The following is a 25,188-nucleotide window of genomic DNA, read 5'->3' on the forward strand; positions in this document are numbered from 1 at the left end:
CATTGATGTTGTGTGCCAACTGATCGTCAAGTAACATATCGTGAAATTGAGACAACCTTAGGCATTAGTGGGACCAGCATACATTCAATATCGCATGAATATTTGACCGCCAAAAAAATTTAATCGCGTTGGATCCCACACAATTTATCAATCGCTCAAAAAAGGCTCGTGTCGATTGATTGAAAGAAATGCTCCAAAAATACGAAACAACTGCATTTTTAAGCACTCAAAACATCGATTTAATGAGTCATCCGCCGTATAGTCCTGACTTGGCACCGAATGACTTCTTTTTATTCCCGTACGTAAAAAATAAAATGAGAGGTTAACATTTTAAGACACCTGCAGAAGCGGTTGATGCGTTCAGAATGCATGTTTTGGAGATAGATAGATTGGATAGATTAGAGTGGCAAAAGTGATTCGACAATTGGTTCAACTGCACGTAAAAGTGCATAGACTTTAATGGGGAATATTTTGTAAAACAATGAAGCGATTTTCGATGATAAATATTTGTTTTTGTGTTCTCTAATCCCGAAATATAAAAGGCAACCCTCGTATCTTTCACACTGACGTTTTAGTAAAGTTTCTCAGATACAAACACGTACGGCTTTTTTCATGCCGACCCACAGAAATCACTGACTAAATTGAACAAGCAAAAAGGCATTAAGTTCGGCCGGGCCGAACTTTGGATACCCATTACCTCGGGTATATATGTAAACCCCATTTCGTCACAATCCGGTGAAAATTGGATTATTTAAGGACCCAAATTCGGCACGGACATTGAGTGGTCTAACATATATGTGTCACTATTCAATTTTGTAGAAACAATATTGGTCTTTTTAGCAGATATATCCAATTATAAACCGATCTGAACCATATTAAGGTCAGATATCGTGAGGCTCAGAAAACTCACTGTTTCAAATTTCAGCGAAATCGGGTAATAAATAAAGCTTTTGTTGGCCTCAGACCCCTTATCGGCAGATCGGTCTATATGGCAGCTATATCTATATATATTCCGATCTGGACCATATTTAAGTCGGATGTTGGGAGGTCTTAACCTACTTACTCTTTCAAATTTCAGTGAAATTGGATAAAAAATAAAGCTATTATGGACTTCAGACCCTTTATCGGCAGATCGGTCTATATAGCAGCTATATCTAAATATAGTCCGATCTGGGCCATATTTGGGTCGGATTTTGGGAGGCTTAAAACTGCGCACTATTCCAAATTTCAGCGAAATCGGATAAAAAATGAAGCTTTTATGGTTTTCAGACCAATTATCGGGAGATCGGTCTATATGACAGCTATATCTAAATATAGACCGATCTAATCCATATTGCGATTAGATGTTGGGAGGCTTAAAATAATTCACTGTTGCAAATTTCAGCGAAATCGGGTTATAAATAAAGCTTTTATGGTCTTCAGACCCTTTATCGGGAGATCGATCTATATGGTAGTTATATCGAAATATAGTCCGAGCTGAACCATATTTGGGTCAGTTGTCAGTAAGCCTTCAACTACTCACTGTTTCAAATATCACCAAAATCGGATGAAAAATAAACTTTTTATGGGCATTAGACCCTTTATCGACAGATCGGTTTATATGGTAGCTATATCTAAATATGGTCCGATCTAAACCGTTTTTGGGTCAGTTGTCGAGAAGCCTTAAACAACTCACTGTTTCAAATTTCATTGGATGAAAAATAAAGTTTTTATGGGCATTAGACCCTTTATCGGAAAATCGGTCTATATAGCAGCTATATTCAAATATGGTCCGATTATGCCGGTTCAAGAACTTTACCAGCGTGCATCAAAAAGATGTATCTGTGCCAAATTTCAGCTCAATATCTCAATTTTTGAAGGCTCTACAATGATTACAACAGACTGACGCAAAGACGGATAGACGGACAAACACGCGGACATCGTTAAATCGTCTTTGAGTTCTACGATGATCCGAAATATATATACTTTGTAGGGTAGGAAATTGATATTTCGATGTGTTGCAAACGGAATGACTAAATGAATATACCCCCTATCCTACGGAGGTGGGAATTAAAATTAAGACTCATCCTTTTCGCTTATAAATAAATATTGTTAACAATTCTATGGCGACTTTAACCACTGTGCGGCATTGTTGATTTTTATTAAGTTTTCAATTCGAAAGTACACACTCGTATATTTACTGAATGTTGTCATATGGTTGGCTATTTTGCTTTAAACTTGCCAAACTTCGACGAAGGGCAGTAATTTTATAAAGAACTTTGGAATTTCATTTTCGAATTTTGTGGTTGAAATTGTTAGCTGATGGCGAGAGAACAAGTCACAAGTGGATTGTTATCCTACAACCTTTACAATGCGATGTCCTTGTTATCCTTTGATTGATGCAAAGTATTCTCTTGTCTGTCCTGTGGGTGTATGTTCACATGTGATTATCCATGATTTTGTATGCTGTATTCAAAGTCCAGAAACTCTCTTCGAATGTGTATGCATGTAATCAAGGCCTTTTTTCTTTAGAATGGAAACTCGATAATGGGGTAGGAATGCGCCAGAAATGCTTGATGATTTATAATTAAGTTTTTAGATTGTTTACAAGTTAAGTGTTGGAATAATGCTTAATAAGGGACCAGGGTGGGAATAACATTACGAATCAATCAAACGATGGTTGGCCTTAAACTACCCCTGACTTGATTAGATGCTCTTACAATAAAGGGTAGTTTCGTAGATACATTAGCTATCAACTTTCCAATTTTTGATTTAAAATTTTTTAAAATTTATATTTTTGTAGTTGCAACAAATTGTCATCATAATTAAAAAAAATATTGGAACTTTTAGCAAGATAAGGTTGAAAAGAGAGTACGGATATTAATTCGCCCATGCCACTACGGATATATTTTTAAGCCAGTAATTGGGTTGTAGTGGGCTTTAACACTAAAAAAAAAACAACCTCGAAAAAAATCTATGTCCTGAATTCCGTGCTATTCACAACATCGCTTATTGTTCTCCATTCCTCTCCCCCAAGTAGGTTGAAGTCTGATATTGTATTCCCACCTAAGTGCCGGTGTCAGTTGGCCTCAAAAGTCGGGATATGACATTGGAAATTGCCCACACATGCGATCATTTGTCGTGCAGATTTAACATAAGTGAGCTCGTACTACTATGTGTTGATGTTTTTCGTAGGTTCCTTCCCAAAATTGGTTATTATACCCACCACCGTAGGATAACAAAGTACATATATGTCGGATCGTCGTAAAATTCCAAGACGATTTAACGATGTCCGTGTGTCTGCCCGTCCGTCTGTTGTAATCACTCTAGAGCCTTCAAAAATTGAGATATTGAGCTGAAATTTGGCACAGATACATCTTTTTGATGCACGCTAGTTAAGTTCTTGAATGGGCCAAATCGGACCATATTTGGATATAGCTACTATATAAACCGATTTTCCGATAAAGGGTCTAATGCCCATAAAAACGTTATTTTTCATCTGATTTTGCTGAAATTTGAAACAGTGAGTAGTTTAAGGCTTACCGAAAACTGACCTAAATATGGTTTAGATCGGACTATATTTAGATATAGCTGCCATATAGACCGATCTCCCGATAAAGGGCCTGAAGACCAAAAAAGCTTTATTTATTACCCGATTTCACTGGCATCTACAACAGTGGGTTATTTTAAGCCTCCCGACATCTGACTTAAATATGGATTAGATCGACCCATATTTAGATATAGCTACCATATAGGCCGATCTCCCGATAAAGGATCTGAAGACCATAAAAGCTTTATTTATTACTCGATTTAGCTTGCAACAATGGGTTATTTTAAGCCTCCTGACATCTGACTTAAATATGTATTAGATCGGTTCATATTTAGATATAGTTGCCATGTAGACCGATCTTCAAATAAAGGCTCTGAAGCCCATAAAAGCATTATTTTTTTACCGATTGCACCGAAATTTGAAACGGTTAGTAATTTTACGCCTCCAAACATATGATCCAAATATGGTTCAAATCGGATTATATTTGGATATAGCTGCCATATAGACCGATCTGCCGATAAAGGGTCTGAAGCCAATAAAAGCTTTATTTATTACACGACTTCGCTGAAATTTGAAGCAGTGCGTTGTTTTGAGCCTCCCGATATCCGAGCTTAATATATTTAGATACAGCTGCCATACAAACCGATCTGCCGATAAAGGGTCTGAAGCCCATAGGCTAATGATTGTAAATGGGCTTTATCGGTCCACGTTTTGATATAGCTGTTATATAAACCGATATGGGATCTGGACTTTTTGAGCCGCTAGAGGGCACAATTCTTATCTATTTTTTGTTATGACTTCCAATAACTGTGCTGAGTATGGTTGAAATCGGTCCATAGCCTGATATAGCTGTCATAAAAATCTATCTGGGGTCTTGACTTCTTGAGCGTCTAGAGTGCGCAATTCCTATCCGATTTGACTAAAATTTCGGCACGATTTGTTTTGTTACGACTTCCAACAATTGTATTAAGAATGGTTCAAATCGGTCCATAACCTGATATAGCTGTCCATAACCTGATATAGCTGCCATATAAACCGTTCTGGTCCGATTTAGCTGAAATTTTGCTTGAGGGGGTTTGCCATATAAACCGATCTGGGGTCTTGATTCCTTGAGCCAATAGAGGGCGCAATTGTTATCCGATTTAGCTGAAATTTTGCTTGGGTGGTTTTGTTATGACATCCAACAACTGTGCTAAGAATAGTTCAAATCGGTCCACAACCTGATATAACTGCCATATAAACCGATATGGGATCTTGACTTCTTGAGCCTCTAAAAGGCGCAAGTATTATTCGATTTGGCTGAAATTTTGTACAACGGCTTCTCCCATGAACTTTAACATACGTGTCGAATATGGCATGAGTCGGTTTATAGCCTAATACAGCTCCCCTATAAACCGATCTCGCTATTTTACTTCGTCAGCCACTTAAGTGCGCAATTCTTATTAAATTTGGCTGAAATTTTACACAACGACTTCTACTGTGGTCTCCAATAATCAATATTCTTTTATTCTTTGTTTGCCTAAAAAGAGAGTAACTGTGGAAAGAGCTCGACAAATGCGATCCATGGGGGAGGGTTTCAAAGATTCGGCCCAGCCGAACTTAGCACGCTTTTACTTGTGTTTTATTCGATTGCGCAGTTTTAGGTCTCTCGACATCCGTTCCAAATATGGTTCGGATCGGACTATATTTAGATATAGCTGTCATATAGACGGATATGCCGATTAAGGATCTGAAGCTCATAAAAGCATTATTTATTATCCGATTTTGTTGAAATTTGAAATATAAAATTCAACAGTGACTTATATTTATTTGACCACGCAATGTCCGCGATTGGGTGCATAAGTTATCCAATTTTCTCCGGATTGTGATATACCCGTGGTGGTGGGTATCCAAAGTTCGGCCCGTCCGAACTTAATGCCTTCTTTTTTATACCCTACACCACCACTGTGGTACAGGGTATTATAGCATTTGTTTGCAACGCTATGAAGGAAAAGAGCTAAACCCATTGATAAGTATGTCGATCGACTCAGAACCATTTTCTGATTCGATTTAGCCTTGTCCGTTTGTGAGTCCATGTATTCTTGTAATCAAAGTACAGGTCGTATTTGTTGTCCGATTGTCACGAAATTTTGCACATGTCACTTTTTTGGCCCAAAATTTGGAACAGACTGTTTTGTTACCGATATTAAAATATCTGGAAAATTTCATCAAAATCGATTCAGATTTCGATATAGCTCCCATATATATCTTTCATCCGATTTGAACTATTAAGGCTGCAGAAGTCACAATTTTGGTCCGATCTTCACAAATTTGGCGTGAAGTTATTTTTGTGAAGATTTAGATATAGCTTCCATTTATATATTTCATCCGATTTGGCTTTTAAGGCTGTAGAGGCCACAATTTTGGTCCGATCTTTACAAAATTTTACATGAGGTGCTTTATTTGACGTCTTCATATGTGTGCAATTTCATAAAAATCGGTTTAGATTTAGATATAGCTGCTATATATGTCGTTCATCCGATATGACCTTTTAAGGCTGTAAAATCCACAATTTTCGTCACATCTCTACAATATATGGCGTAAGATGTTCTATTTCATCTCCCAGTATATGTCACATAAAAATTGGCACAGGTTTCGATATAACTCCTATATAATATTTTATCCGATATGAACTTTTAAAGATGTGGAAATCCAATTCTTTTGTCCTATGGTAGGAAAATCTTACAAGGTTCTAAATTGCTATTTCAATTGGTATCCAAATTAAAGTCTGACTAGATTGCGAGATAAGTTCTACATATGAAAACTACTACATGCACTAGGTGGTGTAGGGTATTATATAGTCGGCACCGCCCGACTTTTGCCTTTCCTTACCGTTTAATACCCTCCACCATAGGATGGGGGGTATACAAATTTCGTCATTCTGTTCGTAACTTTTTGAAATATTCGTCTGAGACCCCATAAAGTATATATATTCTTGATCGTCGCGACATTTTAAGTCGATCTAGCCATGTCCGTCCGTCCGTGCAGAATTTATTAGCCTGATTCATATTTGTATGGCCTGCACCATCGGTAACATCTCAAAATATTCATTTATTTCGGTCTTTTGGATATATTGTAATTTCCAAGGCGTATTTAATAAGGTGGCCGCATCGGCGAATTGCTACAACAAAGTATCTTTTTTGGGAACTTGATATGTCAAAACTTATAACAGGGCGAAAAAAATTCAATTCGCCGTGACACAATTTTGGTCCGATCTTCACAAATTTGGCGTGAAGTTATTTTTGTGAAGATTTAGATATAGCTTCCATTTATATATTTCATCCGATTTGGCTTTTAAGGCTGTAGAGGCCACAATTTTGGTCCGATCTTTACAAAATTTTACATGAGGTGCTTTATTTGACGTCTTCATATGTGTGCAATTTCATAAAAATCGGTTTAGATTTAGATATAGCTGCTATATATGTCGTTCATCCGATATGACCTTTTAAGGCTGTAAAATCCACAATTTTCGTCACATCTCTACAATATATGGCGTAAGATGTTCTATTTCATCTCCCAGTATATGTCACATAAAAATTGGCACAGGTTTCGATATAACTCCTATATAATATTTTATCCGATATGAACTTTTAAAGATGTGGAAATCCAATTCTTTTGTCCTATGGTAGGAAAATCTTACAAGGTTCTAAATTGCTATTTCAATTGGTATCCAAATTAAAGTCTGACTAGATTGCGAGATAAGTTCTACATATGAAAACTACTACATGCACTAGGTGGTGTAGGGTATTATATAGTCGGCACCGCCCGACTTTTGCCTTTCCTTACCGTTTAATACCCTCCACCATAGGATGGGGGGTATACAAATTTCGTCATTCTGTTCGTAACTTTTTGAAATATTCGTCTGAGACCCCATAAAGTATATATATTCTTGATCGTCGCGACATTTTAAGTCGATCTAGCCATGTCCGTCCGTCCGTGCAGAATTTATTAGCCTGATTCATATTTGTATGGCCTGCACCATCGGTAACATCTCAAAATATTCATTTATTTCGGTCTTTTGGATATATTGTAATTTCCAAGGCGTATTTAATAAGGTGGCCGCATCGGCGAATTGCTACAACAAAGTATCTTTTTTGGGAACTTGATATGTCAAAACTTATAACAGGGCGAAAAAAATTCAATTCGCCGTGACACAATTTTGGTCCGATCTTCACAAATTTGGCGTGAAGTTATTTTTGTGAAGATTTAGATATAGCTTCCATTTATATATTTCATCCGATTTGGCTTTTAAGGCTGTAGAGGCCACAATTTTGGTCCGATCTTTACAAAATTTTACATGAGGTGCTTTATTTGACGTCTTCATATGTGTGCAATTTCATAAAAATCGGTTTAGATTTAGATATAGCTGCTATATATGTCGTTCATCCGATATGACCTTTTAAGGCTGTAAAATCCACAATTTTCGTCACATCTCTACAATATATGGCGTAAGATGTTCTATTTCATGTCCCAGTATATGTCACATAAAAATTGGCACAGGTTTCGATATAACTCCTATATAATATTTTATCCGATATGAACTTTTAAAGATGTGGAAATCCAATTCTTTTGTCCTATGGTAGGAAAATCTTACAAGGTTCTAAATTGCTATTTCAATTGGTATCCAAATTAAAGTCTGACTAGATTGCGAGATAAGTTCTACATATGAAAACTACTACATGCACTAGGTGGTGTAGGGTATTATATAGTCGGCACCGCCCGACTTTTGCCTTTCCTTACCGTTTAATACCCTCCACCATAGGATGGGGGGTATACAAATTTCGTCATTCTGTTCGTAACTTTTTGAAATATTCGTCTGAGACCCCATAAAGTATATATATTCTTGATCGTCGCGACATTTTAAGTCGATCTAGCCATGTCCGTCCGTCTGTCCGTCCGTCTATCTGTCGAAAGCACGCTAACTTCCGAAGGAGTAAAGCTAGCCGCTTGAAATTTTGCACAAATACTTTTTATTTGTGTAGGTCGGTTGGTATTGTAAATGGGCCATATCGTTCCATGTTTTGATATAGCTGCCATATAAACCGATCTTGGGTCTTGACTTCTTCAGCCTCTAGAGGGCGCAATTCTCATCCGATTTGACTGAAATTTTGCACATGGTGTTGTAGTATCACTTCTAACAACTGTGCTAAGTATGGTTTAAATCGGTTAATAACCTGGTATAGCTGTCATATAAATCGATCTTGGGTCTTGACTTCTTGAGCCTCTAGAGAGCGCAATTCTTATCCGATTGGACGACGTGTTTTGTTATGATATCCAACAACTGTGCTAAGTATGATTCAATTCGGGTCATAACCTGATATAGCTGCCATATAAACCGATCTGGGATCTTGACCTCTTGAGCCTCTAGAGGTCGAAATTATTATCCGATTTGCCTGAAATTTTGTACAACGGATCCTCTCATGACCATCAACATACGTGTTTATTATGGTCTGAATCGGTCTATAGCCCGATACAGCTCCCATATAAATCGATCTCTCTATTTTACTTCTTGAGCCCCCAAAGGGCCCAATCCCTATTCGAATTGGCTGACATTCTACACAGGTCTCCAACATATAATTTAATTGAGGTCTAAACCGGATCATATCTTGATATCGCTCTAATAGCAGAGCAAATCTTTTCTTATATCATTTTTTGCCTAAGAAGAAATGTCGGGAAAAGAACTCGACAAATGCGCTCCATGGTGGAGGGTATATAAGATTCGGCCCGGCCGAACTTAGCACGCTTTTACTTGTTTTTTTTTTTTGTATTTCGAGCTTACAACAAGTCGATTTCTGGCTTAGGTGTATGTCCATAGTGGCATGGGGCGGATTAATATCATCGCTCTCTTTTTAACCTAACCTATTTGAGGAGAATTGCAGAAAATCTCCAAATTTAGCTTTTAAAATTTATAAATATTCACATAAATTTTTACACTTAAATATTCTTAAGGAAATGTTGGTTTGTTTGTTTTTAGATTCTGACGTCAACGTCAAGAAATTAATAAGAGTCCAATAAAACTGCAGTCATAAATTCAAATGCAACATTTTCTTTTGCAACCAGACTATGCTAAACTTTCTCATTTTCTTTCCGCTTTTTTATTCCCAGAAAACTTAATGCATATTTATCCAAGTGCCAACGCTGGAGTCGTTATTTGTTGGTGGCAATAAAAACTTTTGTGGTTTGTCCAAAGAAACAAACAAAAAAAGTCACTTTTGAAAATAATTGTGGAATTTCCAAGGCATACTTTAATACTATAAAGCGATATTTAGAAAGAACAAACAAAATGCGTCTAACTATACGTATTAGCATGCCACCGTGGGTCTGAGGTTAGCATGTCCGTCAATGAAGCCGAACGCCTGGGTTCAAATCCCGGCGTGAACATCAGAAACAAATTTCAGCTGTGGCTTTTCCCTTACTAATGCTGGCAACATTTGTGAGGTATCCTGCCATGTAAAAAATTTCTCTACCAAGTGGTGTCGCTAAGCGTTACGCCATTTGGACTTGGCATAAAAAAGGAGCCCCCTTATCTTTGAGCTTAAACTTTCAACGGACTGCACTCGTTGATATGAGAGAAATATCCCTTGTTCCTTAATGGAATGTTTTTGGGAAATTTTACATTACATTAATGCAATGTGCAGAATTTATTAGCCTGATTCATATTTGTATGGCCTGCACCATCGGTAACATCTCAAAATATTCATTTATTTCGGTCTTTTGGATATATTGTAATTTCCAAGGCGTATTTAATAAGGTGGCCGCATCGGCGAATTGCTACAACAAAGTATCTTTTTTGGGAACTTGATATGTCAAAACTTATAACAGGGCGAAAAAAATTCAATTCGCCGTGACATTAAAAATTTTCGGCAAATTTGTTTCGACCAAACAAAGAAAGAAGTTTTCCAATTTTTGAGTGTCAAGCAAAAAAAAACTACAAGTAAAAGCGTGCTAAGTTCGGGCAGGCCGAATCTTATATACCCTCCACCATGGATTGCATCTGTCGAGTCCTTTGCGCATTAAGAATGAGAACGGAGGAGAAGGAGCTATATCAAGTTATAGTCCGATTCGGGGCTCAAGAAGCAAAATCGGGAGAAGAGAGAATTTTTAGAAGTCATATCAAAACACCTCATGCAAAATTTCAGCGAATTCGGATAAGAATTGTGCCCCCTAGATTCAAGATCGGTTTATATGGCACCTATACCAGGTTATGGACCGATTTGGACCATACTTCGCACTAATGTTGGAAGTGATGCCAATACACCACGTACAAATTTACGGTCAAATCGGAAAAGGATTGCGCCTTCCAAAAGCTCGAAAAGTCAAGACCCAAGATCGGTTTATATGGAAGCTATATAAGGTTAAGAACCGATTTGAACCATACTGAGCACAGTTGTTGGAAGTAATATCAAAACACTACGTGCAAAATTTCAGTCAAATCGGAAGAGAATTGCGCCCTTAAGAAGTCAAGACTCAAGATCGATTTATATGGCAGCTATATCAAAACATGGACCGATATGACCCATTTACAATCCCAACCGACCTACATTAATAAGAAGTATTTGTGCAAAATTGTAAGAGGCTAGCTCTACTCCTTCAAAAGTTTGCGTGCTTTCGAGAGACAGACGGACGGACGGACATGGCTAGTTCGACTTATATATATACTTTATGGGGTCTCAGACGAATATTTCGAGTAGTTACAAACAGAATGACGAAATTAGTATACCCCCATCCTACGGTGGAGGGTATAAAAATTGGTTCCAAGTAATTGGGGGGTCGCTCCGATCTTAAAGCCCAACCAAAATCAAAAGTGAACCGGTATCAAATAAATGGTATTGAAGAGTAGAATACGAATATGGTATAAAACCTTGGATTCAAGTATCAATGGGTCGCTCAGCCCCAAAAACTGCTTCAAGCAGACATATTAGACGAACATATCAATATAGGACTCAAATGAAAGGTATTCGGGAGTAGACTACGAATATGGCATACAAATGAGGTTCAAGTAACTGATGGTTGCCCTATCCCCGATAAGCCCCCCAAATGAGAATATTGCTCGATCATAGCTTGATGAAACTCAAATGAAAGGCATTTGAGAGCCGATTACGAATATGACATTAAACTTTTTGTCCAAGAATCTTGGTGGTGCTTTACCTCCTAAAATCAAATAGGTTAATTGACCCATTAAAACAATGGGGAACCAAGTGATCGATTTTTTTGAGTATAGTCCGTCATTCAAATTGCGGCGCACAACCCTCCTATAAACGCCCTCCACCAAACAGCTGTATATACCAATCATGACAACATGGGGTTAAATTAAAGTTATAAGGTTGTGGACTGTGATACTGATATCGTGATTCTGTTCTGCCCACCTAACTCAAAAACAGTCGATCAATCACAATGACCTAACAGGACACTGTGTGATTTAAATAATGCGTGGGGACATAATAATGGGAATAAATGTAGGCCGCCATAGCCTCAAAATTATGACGTTCAGCGCGATAGCAACCATTTTTGGCTCATCGATAGACAAGACCAAACGACGTGCCGCTAACCAACACTTTTTTGTTCAAAAGTTTTACATGGTTTAATAGTAACAACTATCTCCATCGCACCAAAATATAGACAGGCAAGTTAGTTCTTTACCACAAAAAATTGTTTTAAATTTGATTTGATTTAAAAAAAAAAAAAATTATGGCTATTTAATAGGATGATCAACTCCAAGTGAATACCACTAACATTTAAATTAGCCCATCAATTGGATTCAGTTTTTCCAATTGGATTAAGTTGATCCAATTGAAAACAGATGGCGCTAATTTGGAGAAGCCAACATGACAACCTATCGGCCCTTTAAATGAAGAAAAATAAAATATAGGAATTTCGTTGCGGTTGTTTGCGGTATTTTTTTTAACTTTCTTACCCAAGACGGTGTTAAAGGTAGTTTAAGTGTCAATCTTTGCCATGGAAAAAAATAGATATACATACAAAAAATTTCAATAGAAAAAGTATTTTTAAGAGTAGAAACGAATTTGATATCCAATTGTGGGACTTAGTGTTTCGTGGGTCAGCCCACCCCCCAAAAAACCCCTCAAATCGGACATATTTACCGACCATGGCAATATGGATCTTAAATGGAAGGTCTATGGGAGTAGTGCACGAAATTTACTTTTATTTTTGGTCCCAAGTCTATGTGGGTCCAAATTTTACTGGCCATTGCAGTATGGGGTTTAAATAAGAGGTATTTGAGAGTAGAATAATCCACAGAAAAAATTGGAATACATTTCAACTGAAATTAGGCAGAAATGTCCAAATTTAGAGTACTCCTTTCCAACATAGCATTATCGGGCCCAGCGGTGCGGGCCGGGCTCAGCTAGTCTTATACATGAAATTCAATTTGTGTTTGTTTGTTTCGTATAGACTCAAAAACGGCTGAACCGATTACCTTGAAATTTTCACAGATTGTGTAGGTTGGTTTGAAAGGAAATATAGGCTATATAATTTTCTGATATCTAGAGGTGGCGAATCCTCTCCCTTACCCCAAAAACGCTACCCATATCCGAAAGTGGTCCGATGGGCACAATAAGGGTATCAAATGAAAGGTATTGGAGACCAGAAAATAAATATGGTATTAAAATTTGGGTGCAAGTAAGCAGCGCACCCTCCCCCCCCCAAACCGAAAACTCCCCTGAAAAGATATATTCGAAGTTCATGTCAATATAGGACTCAAATGAAAAGTATTATGCAGTAGATTACGAATATTACATAAAAATTTACGTTCAAGTCTAGGTGGCGTTTTTCCTCCTAAAGAAACGTCAAATGGGTTATTTGACCCATTCTGACAATATGGGACTCAAACGAAATGTATTTGAGAGTAGAAAACGAATTTAATATCCAATTTTGGAGCCAAGTGTTTTGGGCTACGCTTTAAAGCACCCCCTAAACGGAACTTCATTTCTGTTGGGAATAAAGAAAGAATTTGATATCTATTTTCAGTGCAAAATGCCGGTGGCCGCCCCAGGCCCAAAACACCCTCCAAACGGTTCATATTTACCGGCCATGGCAATATGGGGCTTAAATTAAAGGGATTTGGAAATGCAGCACGAATTTGATATCCATATATGAGTTGAAATGTCTGAGGTGCCATCGCTCCCCTATTGAGAACATTACCACCAGGAACCGACAAGGGGCAAATTCTCACACATTAATGAGTGAGAATTTGCCGATTCAAGTATAAATTCATAAAAAAATTAACAGCTGATAACTGACAGAAGAAAGAATGCAATTACAGAGTCACAAGCTGTGAAAAAATTTTTCAACGCCGACAATATGAAAAATCCGCAATTACTTTTTGGGCAACCCAATATAACCGAGTCCGAACGGCGTCCCCCAGCGCGACACCTCTTTGGGGAAAATTTTTTAAATGACCTTGCATGGGATTGTGCACCGCAAATGTCGCTAACATAAAGAGGGGATAAACACGGCTTTTCCCGATGTTCTTGCCAGGATTCGAACGCGTTCAGCTTCATAGGCTACAATGGCACGAATTCGATATCCGCATTCAGTGCGAAGTGTCCCCACCCTAAAAAGATATTACAGAGTTAAAGAAGGCGCAGCGGAGCGGGCCCGGTTCGGCTAGTTTAAAATAGATATTGAAGTTATTCTTTGAAGTGCAGAGATCTATACATATATTGCTTGAGTTTCTTTTGGTAATTTAGGGGTTTCCAATAAGCGGTGTTATATTGGTATTCAAAGAAATAGAAATGTAATTTTTTAAGATAATTGACCGGATATTTATTTCATAATAAATAGGGAGAACATCAGCCAAATGGTCACCACTACCACACTTACAGGCCCATACCAGGTGATTCAAAAAGACAGCTGTTGTTGGAAACCCCTAAATTAATCTGCTATCCCAAGAAGTTTATATATTCTTGATAGTCTTGACATTTTAGGTCGATCTAGCTTTGTCCGTCCGTCCGTCCATCCGTCTGTAAGAACCATAGCATATAAACGAATAAAGCAATTTGTTTAAAATTTTGCACAGATACTTCGTATCGATGAAGGTCGTTGGGGATTATAAATGGACAAAATAATAAACCGACCTCTTTGGGTGGACAGTCGTACAATCGATTTTCTAGAGGCTCGAATGAGGCTTATAGAAAAAACATTTCTGCACTACAGGCGCATACTTCTTCATACATTTTTGTCCAATGTAAAGTTTAATGAATACCATTTTACAAAACTTCGGCACTCTGGCCAAAGAGTCTCTTTATATTTTCCAAATTTCAAATATTCTGAATGGGCGAAATTAGCATAATCTAATTTAGACTCTATGCTCATGGCTGGCTGTGTTCATCCTGTTTTCGTTTGTCGAGTTGGAAAAACACAGGGAATTCATCACAATGCCAACATTTTTGTCAAATCCTCGAAAAGTTTATTTTTTCTACGAAATGAAAAAACAATAAAAAACGCAACTTTAGATTTCATTAACGCTATGCTGTGAAATGTTGACAATGACATCCATTCGCCCTGCCTTTGGCTCGCTCATGTTCATAGCTGTTGGGTTGGTAGTTTGTTTGTCTTTCAATCGGGAATGTGTATGATGTAAATGACTGTAGGGTGTGCCAACAAATGAAAAGAAACTTTTTTTTAATGTGAATATAAAAGAGCGCTAAATTCCGAAGTGTGGCAACAGATTGTCAGCGAATTAAAACATATATTTTTTACACTCGATGTTATGTGGCTTAGATGGTGGTAAGAGAGGAGACCAGATTGGTGGTTGGCGTTAATTTTGTCCTATGGGTGGCGTGTGGATGGCAAGATGGCTAAAAGCAAATTGGGCTGGCTACAAACGTTGATGATGCTGTTGTTTTTCTTGTGTGTAAAGGGAGATCCGTTGGCTTATTAAAATATTTAGGCTGGCTGGCTGGTTGGTTGGCTGGCAAGTAGTCATTGTTGGTGTCGTTGTGCTGCAACTAACTTATTTATCAACACCGGCAGCTGTCAAATGTGCTGGTTGAATTCTGTTTCATGTTTGTTTTTAGAGCAAACTTTTTGCATAGTCTGCCAAGCGGAAAGAAAAATCACCAATGTTGACATCTTGATTCGAACCAACCCAAAGTGCCCACATTCGGTGTTTTGTACGATGTTCAGAATTAGCCTATGAGTGGATTACTTTGCATATGTATGGGGTTATTGTTTACCTTATGTTAATGAAGAGGGGGTGCTTTTGATCCTATTCCTATTTCCAAAATTCTCAAACTTTTCACATTAGTTTCACAAATTTCAAAAAAAAAAATCGAAAATAATATACGTAAATTCTCACCTGAATAAAACGATTTCCCAACAAACAAGAAGAAGAAGGGAAACTTCTATCGTTTAAAAAATCCTGTCCAGTTGCACTCTAACTCATTGGAGTCCCTCTCTCTCTCTCTGCCAAAAGTTCATCACTCTGTTTAAAAAAAAAAGGGTAAAAATTGCTAATTTTACCCATGAACATTCCACTTAGGAACAGGGGCAAACTTCTCACCTATCAATGAGTGCAGACCGATTCAAGCTCAATCAATAAGCTCAATGATAAGGGGCCTCTGTTTTATAGCCGATTCCGAACGGCGTGCCGCAGTGCGACACCTCTTTGGAGAGAAGTTTAACAAGGCATAATACCTCACAAATGTTGCCAGCATTAGGAGGGAAAAACCACCGTTGAAAATTTTTTCTGATGGTCTCGCCATGATTCGAACCCAGGCGTTCAGCGTCATAGGCGGACATGCTAAACTCTGTGGCCTCCTTTAAAAAAGGGTATTTAAGGTATATATACAAAGGGGCCTGAACGCCTGGGCTCGAACTCTGAAGTGAACATAAGGATAATGTTAAGGCGGGGGTTGGCAATTTTTTCCGATCTTTTTTAGGTAAGTTAGGTTAGGTTGAAAAGAGGGTGCATATATTACTCCGCCCCATACCTCTATGGACAAACACCTAAGCCAGTAATCGGCTTGTTGTGTGCTCTAACAACTATAAAGTAACCTCTAACAAGTAAGAGCGTGCTAAGTACGGCCGGGCCGAATCTTATATACCCTCCACCATGGTCGCATCTGTCTGTTTCTTTGCGCGGTATCTGTTTTTAGGCAAACAAAGTATAATGAATATGGACGGAGGAGCAGCTATATCAAGTTATAGTTCGATTTGGGGCTCAAAAATGGAAATCGGGAGATCGGTTTATATGGGAGCTGTATCAAGATATAGATCGATTCTGACCATATTGCACACGTATGTTGAAGGCCATTGGAGGAGCCGTTGTACAAAACTTGCGCCAAATCGGATGAGAATTGCCCTTAGAGGCTCAAGAAGTCAAGACCCAAGGTCGGTTTATATGCTATATCATATCAGGTTATGGACCGATTAGGACCATACTTCGCACAGTTGTTGGAAGTGATATTAAAACACTATGTGCAAAATTCCCGTCAAATCGGGTGAGAATTGCGCCCTCTAGAGGCTCAAGAAGTCAAGACCCAAGATCGGTTTATATGGCAGCTATATCAGGTTATGAACCGATTAGGACCATACTTCGCACAGTAGAAGTGATATCAAATCACTATGTGCAAAATTTCAGTCAAATCGGATGAGAATTGCGCTTTCTAGAGGCTCAAGAAGTCAAGACCCAAGATCGGTTTATATGCCAGCTATATCAGGTTATGGACCGATTAGGTCCACACGGTTGTTGGAAGTGATATCAAAACACTATGTGCAAAATTTCTGCAAATCGGACGAGAATTGCGCCCTCTAGAGGCTCAAGAAGTCAAGACCCAAGATCGGTTTGTATGGCAGTTGGCAGATGTGAACCATACTTACAACAGTTGTTGGATGTGATATTAAAACTCTATGTTCGAAATTTCCGTCAAATCGGATAAGAATTGCGCCCTCTCAGGAAGTTAAGACCCAAGATCGGTTTGTATGGCAGCTATATCAAAACTTGGACCGATTTGGCCCATATACAATCCCAACCGACCTAGACTAATAAAAAATATTTCAAGCGCCTAGTTTTACTTCTGCGAAAGTTAGCGTGCTTTCGACAGACGGACGGACAGATGGACGGACATGGCAAGATCGACTTAAAATGTCACGACGATCAAGAATATATGTACTTTATATATGTAGAATATATGTACTCATTCAATGGTGGAGGGTATAAAAAGAAAATTTTAAGTTAGGATTTCCGTGCTTCCTTCATTGTTTTTCCGTGCCACGCCCCTAATTTGGTTCATGTCTCGTATTGTGTCTCCACCTAAGTGCGGGTATCTGTTAGATGCGAAAACCGGGCAATGGCAAAAGAAATGCTCCAACGTGTTATCAACTTCGCCGCATGCCCTACACATGCTATCACTTGCCACACCGATTTTACATAAAAGAGCTCGTAGTCCTATGCGTACCCTTATAATACCAAAAACTATACTGACCTCCTTCTAACTTCCTTTCAGTAAAAGCCTCGTTTTCATATGATCTGGATCCCCCCATAGGATTATCGCCGTCCTACCGACCGTTTCGCTGTTCCACAATGTTACATGCGGATTCATCGCCCACTCGCTTAACTCGTACTGCGTGGACCCGAAATGCTTCGGGTTAACCAAGTTAATTAACGGCAGTCCTCTAGGCTTCACCGCCAAATCGTCTGTCCTTTCATTTCCACTTACTCCGTTATGGAACAACACCCAAATGATGCGGATTTTCCCATCCTCAGAGAAGGCGTTAATCTCCTTCTTACACTGCAACACTGTTCGTGACCTTACCGTCCTGGTTGTTATTGCCCTTATGGCAATTTTACTGTCGGTAAAGATGCTCAAACTCGACGTCCTCGCGTTAGCACCACACCACTTCACGCATTCCGTGATCGCCCGGATCTCCGCCTGCAGGATCGTATTATGGTCAGGCAGTTTTATACAGATCTCAGTCCCAGGGTTCTCAATGTAAACCCCCAGGCGCACTCTGTCCTCTATCTTTGATCCATCCGTGTAACATGATCTTCCAGATGGCAATACTAGGGTTCCGTCAATCCAAGACTGTGCCGATGGCAGCAGTGCCGCTCACTCGACTTCAATGTTCATCTCAGGTATCCGATCGGAAACCTTTTCCCTTCCTTCTTCCTAAGTTAGTATTGGTCTAATCACGCTCCTGTACAGTCTGTGGGCCATCTAAGGATTCAAGTCGCATTTCGAGCCTACGGCCCGTCTATATAGTGTCCAACATCTGTGAGCCTTCTCAGTACGCTCCTGAATGTGACACTTCCAATTCAGTTTCCTGTCCAAGATCGCACCCAAGTATTTGACCTTGTCAGATATCGAAATCGAGGCGATTAAGAATATATAAACTTTATGGGATCTTAGACGAATAAGTTGAGGTGTTACAAACGGAATGACCAGATTAGTATACCTCTAGTGAATTTTTTGCAGGGATTTTTAAGTCCTATCCAGCAAAAAAAAAATTGGAATCGGACAACAAACCAAAATTTGGCAGCCCCAACAAATTTTCGAAATACTGAGGTAACCCCCTTTAGGGGCCTGTCAAAAGGTGCCCGGACAACTAGGGCCTTGAAATTTTGCACACGATCTCGCTAACAGCTCTAACCATCCCAAATTGTGAAGAGATATCTCTACCCGTTCTCACATGGCATATTTATACCCCATGGTGGTGCAGGGTATTATATCATTTCTTTGTAACAACCAGAAGGAAGAGAGATAGACTCATTGATAAGTATACCGATCGATCATTGATAAGTATACCGTTGACCCACGCAAACGAAAAAGCACCATGATTTGCGGATCTGCACCTGGAATGTCCGCACTCTTTATAGAGAAGGTGTAGTATACGCGCTAGCGGATGTATTAGAGAAGTACAAAACAGATATTACCACCTTACAGAAAGTGCGATGGACTGGAAATGGCGTCACTACAACACCAAACGGTGACGAACTATACTATAGCTGCCATAACACGAGATATGAATTTGGCTGTGGATTTGTGCTTAGTCGGAGACTGAAATACCTTGTCTCCAGCTCCGGTGGATGAGAGGCTAGCCACAATCAGCATAAAAGCCAAATTCTTCAACATCAACCTTATTTGTGCCCATGCCCCGATGGAAGACAGAGACGAGCAGACCAAGGGTATTATCTACGAGCGCCTAGAGAGAGAATATGACCGCTGCCCCGCCTATGATATTAAAATCGTTCTTGGAGATTTTAATGTGAAGATAGAGAAGGAAGACATTTTTGGTCCAACAGTCGGAAAGCTTAGCCTCCACGAGATAACGTCAAGTAATGGGTTGAGGCTGATAGATTTCGCCGCGGCAAAAACATGGTAGCACCAGATTTCAACATAAAAATATTCACAAAGCCACATGGCTGTCACCCGATCAAAGCACGAGAAACCAAACTGATCACGTTGTGATAGATGGAAGGCATTCATCCAGCGTGTTAGATGTACGATCGATTCGTAGAGCGAATATAGATTCGGATCATTACCTCGTTGCAGCAAAGGTTCGCACCCGTTTGAACATGGCGAGGAAATTACGATCTGACACTGCACGGAAGCTGGACATTGAGAAGCTGCAAACACAACAAATGGCAGCGGCATAATCCACTCGACTGACCCAACTGCTTGATGAAAGCACTCTTTGGTCCGATGATATAATGGCGCAGTGCCAAACTATTGCCCACTCCATGGAAAATGCCGCGAAATCCGTACTTGGGTACCGGAAGCTTCCGCCAAGAAACCCATGGTACGACCAAGAGTCTCGGGATGCTACTGAAGCCAAGAATGCGGCATATAGGGCAACCCTGCAACCAGTAGCAACGCGCCAGATGAAGGAGAGGTATCGGGAGAAAAGGAGAGAGGAGAAACGTCTATTCCGCAGAAAGAAAAAGGAAATGCAAAGACGTGAGTGTGAGCGAATTGAGATGTACAGGAGTCAGAATGAAGTCTCGAAATTCTACAAAAGAATTAAACATCAAATCGATGGCTTTGGTGCAGGCACTTCCTCCAGCAGAGACAAAGAAGGAAATCTGGTAACTGAGACAGATAACATGCTGAGGATATGGAAAAAACATTTTACCCAACTGCTAGTGTCCGACTTTGGCGGCGAAGAGGATACCGCAGAACCAATCCCTGATAATGGCATAGAATGTTTACCTCCTAGTCAGAATGAGGTCTAAGTAGCAGTGACCCTACTAGAGAACAACAAGGCAGCAGGAGCCGACGGGTTACTCGCTGAACTATTTAAGACCAGAGGCGACACGCTGATAAGGCGTATGCATCAACTTATCTGCGTAATCTGGCTAGAAGAACGCATACCCGATGATTGGAACCTCAGCATACTATAGCCCTTACACAAGAAAGGAGACAAGACGGAATGTGCCAACTACAGAGGAATAAGTCTCCTCCCCATCGCATAGAAGATACTCTCGAGCGTACTGTGTGAAATATTAAAACCTAAAGTCATTGAGATAATTGGGCCCTATCAATGCGGCTTTTGACCAGGTAAATCCACCCCAGACCAGATATTCACACTGCGCCAAATCCTGGAAAAGACCCGAGAAGGACAAATCAACACCCACCATCTCTTTGTGGACTACAAAGCCGCCTTCGATACTCCTTTACGTTCAAAGATATTTCAAGCCATGTCTGAGTTTGGTATCCCTGCAAAATTAAAAAGGCTCTGCAGGATGACACTTGCTGATACGCGTTCCTCAGTAAGAATAGGAAAGAATATCTCCGAACCATTTAATACCAAACGATCTCTTTAATATATACTGCTGGAGAAGATTATACGAGATGCAGATGTGAATAGATATGCCACACTAATCACAAGAGAACACATGCTACTCGCCTATGCCGACGACATCGATATCATAGGTCGGTCACCGGAAGCAGCATTTGAAAGAATCGAAAGAGAGTCAGTTAAAATGGGTCTGGCAGTAAATGGAGATAAGGCGAAATAGATGGTTTCAACTCCCAAAAAGCCTTGCACAACCGAACAAATAAAGAAAATGGAGAAAGTATGGAAGCACAATTTTGAGACAGTCAGTAACTGTATCTACCTCGCCACCGCCGTAATTGAAACGAATGAAACCAGTTTTGAGATTAAGCGAAGAATAATACTGGCAAATAGATGCTACTTTGGACTAAGTAAACAGTTTCGAAACAAGGCCACCTCTCGACAGACGAAGCTTACACTATACAAGACACTGATACTACCCGTGCTGTTATATGGTTCTAAAACATGGATTGGAGTATTTGAGAGAAAGATTCTTCGTAAAATATATAGGGAACAGTTTGCGATAATGGAGAATATAGGGGACGAGCTGTATGAGCTGTATGCATAGTGACACGCATCAAAATACAACTGTTGCGTTGGCTAGGTCATGTTGTCAGAATGGATGAAGAAACTTCAGCAAAGAAGTCTTTTAAAGGCATACACGGTGGTACACGCAAACCGGGAAGGCCAAAAGCCCTATGGAAAGATCAAGCGGTGGGAGACACCTCGAAACTTGGTGTCAGTGATTTTAGAATGTGCGCAGAAGAACGAGGCGCTTGGAACGCTATTCTACGCCCGGCCAGTGGAACAAATATTCTGTCATAGCCAATTAAAGTAGAGTAAGCTACAATAAAGGTCCTATCGTAAGAAAATCTTTCAATATTCTATTCAATATATCAATAGGTATGCAAAATTAAAATCTGACTATATTTCAACATAGGTTTTCATGCATACAATTAGTATGCAGAGTGGGTGGTGTAGGGTATTTTATAGCCGGCTGTGTAGAGTAGGGTATTATATATCGTATAACTCTGCTCCAGACATTTAACTATTTTGGAAATGCACATTTCGTCTACTTTTCTCTAGCATAAGTATATTAAAGGGCTATGTATATCCTCCTTTCAAAAAATAACCATACCACCGCCTAAATGTATGCTTTAGTTGGATATTAAAATAAAATTTACTACAACACCATGCTGAGTTGTTCTTCATTAACTGTGTGGCAGTTGTTCAAGTTGTTCTCTTCATTAAGGAACAATACATGAAAGGAACGAAGAAAGCATCTTATAATTCGAGACCACCTCCTTCATGTTAAAATGGAAAACATCTTCCAAGCTGTTTGAGTTGAAATTTGTCTAATGGATTCAAATTGTCTTTGTTTGAATTATTCTTTTCTTTCCGATTCTCGTCGCACACAATCAAAAAAAAAAAAAAAAACCCAAGATTTACTTTTAAGAAATTCATTTAAAACCCATTTGAAGCATTTATAAATATTTTTTGCACATCTTTCCATTTTAATTGCAGATACTAAGCAAACAACAAAAGAAATAGACAGCCAAACGAATATGTCTGAGGAACAGCAACAGCAGCAACAACAACAGCAGCACCAACAGCAGCAGCAGCAGCAGCGGCAACAGCAGTTGCAGCATCAACAACTACAACAGCAACAGCAAGCACACCAGATTAAATCCCCCAAGGATGCAAACACAAATAATGCAAACCCCGCAACTCCACCACGCAAATCCAACATACACGAAATGCGAAATCAAGACTTTGTGAGTCGCCTGATGGCTGCCACCCCACCCTATTTATACTCAGCACCAATGGGACCCAACAATTTCTTCTTTAGTGACATGCTACGCTCCCTGGTGGCAGCTAGGAACCAGGAAAATGTACGTAACCTGCAATTGCAGCAATCTGCTGCTCTGGCCAGGCGACCCCGGAAACGGACATGGTCTCAACATCGCTCCTATTTCAAAGAAAACGAAACATTGTTGGAGAAAGCACAACAGCAACAACAACAGCAGCAAACACTTATCACAGCTGAGAAACCACTTGAGTTGACCACCCACAAACCATATCTTCAGCATTTGGCCAACAAGTATCGGAAATTGGAAGCGGAAACGACCAAGGAGCATAGTGACATAAAGCATCTTCTGGTCCCCTCGAAGTCGGGCGACAGAGACACGGATCAAACAGCCACACCAGCGAATACTGCTGTGGCTGGGGGTGCCAGTGTTGGCGATCCTGCGCTGCAAAGTACACCGCCAGCCGCCTCATTGCCTCCCCAAGATTTGGTTTTGCCCCCACCGCCTCCAGTTTGGTATCCACCCCTATATCCACCCTATGGCATAGATCCCCTGCATTTCTTTATAGACTTGCGTGTATCCGGCCACATTTACGACCGCAAAAAGGAAAACGTTTCGCCACTTGCCAATGCCGAGAGCAATGGAAATACCGCAGAAGCCAATGAAACCACAAATTCCCCACCCGCTGCCATTACACTGCCCAACAAACATAGGCATGGATCGGCCTTCACAGTACCTACTCCCCGTTCCAATGATCTCAAGGCCATGGCAGCTCTACAGGCAACCACGGATGCCATCAATCTAAGCTCAACTTCCGGTGCTGTCATGAACAAATTCGAAAACTATGCCAAATACTATGACTTTGGCGAGAGCAAAGAGAATCAGCCGAATATATCAAAGTGTAGTGCCAACTACATGTTGCAACATCTTCCTCGTCTCTATAGTCAATTTGCCGCACGCGATCTGATAGCGCAGGCCCAAAACGAGAGTGCTCTGAATAACTCGGGTGGCAACGGCAGTGATCTTGTGGAATCCGATAATAAATCTGACATCGAGTGTGAGGGTGATTCGGATGGCCATCAGTCGGTGGGCAATTCCGATGACAATGACATTGAAGAGAACTCAAATCGTGAGCGTGATATCGATGTGGAAATTATCGATTCCATAAAATATCGCAATGATGGCAACAGCAGCAGATGTTCAAGTCAAGATGATTCGTCGATTACTCAAATCGATTAGGTTTAGTTATTAGCAAACTTAATTTAAATGAACCACAAAAAAAAACGAATTTAAATGTTTCAAAATAAAAATGATTACATTCTAAGCTGGGAAGAAAATTCATAATCAAACAAAGTAAGTATGTATTGGAAAAAGTATTTGTATATAAAAGGATTTACATAAATTCTCAGAGATTGGCCAAATCTGTGGTTAAGAATAAGCGAGGTTAACACCACAACATGGCGCCCAGAAGAGGTTGTCACTGGTATGCATTCGTCGGACGCTATTAGGGAAATTGTGTATGCACCAAAAATCCTTTGGGCGATAAGAAGTTTCGACTCCTTTGAGTCGCCAGACCCTGATGATGTATCACCGGTTGAATTACAAGCTGTGTCTGATAGACTGGTTCCCTGGCTTAGGGAGATGTACTCTGCTCGTATCAGAATGACATATATGCCTTACCACACGAAGGCGAAAGATTTTAGTCCTATAAGTCTGTCATCCTTTATGCCGAAGACTCTTCAGAGGTTGATATAAACATATCTTAGGGCAAAGATTCTGGAGATCGCCTGTCTCGGCAGCAGCATGCATATAGTAAAGGAAAATCCACTGAAACAACACTTCCCGACCTAGTCGGCTACATAGAGGGTTCTCTGGCTGTCAAGGAATATACAATCACAACATTTCTTGACATTGAAGGTGCTTTCAATAATGTAAAACCGACGTCAATCATGAAGGAGTTGGAATTTCAAGGCATCAACTCTGCCGTAAGAAAGTTTATTAACAACTTACATACTA

At 39.7% G+C, this 25,188-nt stretch overlaps 1 protein-coding gene across 1 annotated transcript in view; it reads left to right on the plus strand.

Annotated features, from left to right (window-relative positions):
• Nucleotides 1–24,496, plus strand: part of LOC106088995 (probable basic-leucine zipper transcription factor Q) — a 43,688-nt gene extending 19,192 nt beyond the window's left edge. Inside the window, exon 2 of the mRNA XM_013254736.2 lies at nt 22,889–24,496. Within this exon, the coding sequence (XP_013110190.2) occupies nt 22,930–24,411 (1,482 nt within the window). The 5' untranslated portion in view covers nt 22,889–22,929 and the 3' untranslated portion in view covers nt 24,412–24,496. The remainder of the gene's footprint in view (nt 1–22,888) is intronic.
• Nucleotides 24,497–25,188: the final 692 nt, after the last annotated feature.

This window comes from Stomoxys calcitrans, chromosome 4 (genome assembly GCF_963082655.1).
Source record: "Stomoxys calcitrans chromosome 4, idStoCalc2.1, whole genome shotgun sequence".
Taxonomy (NCBI): Eukaryota; Metazoa; Arthropoda; class Insecta; order Diptera; family Muscidae; genus Stomoxys; species Stomoxys calcitrans.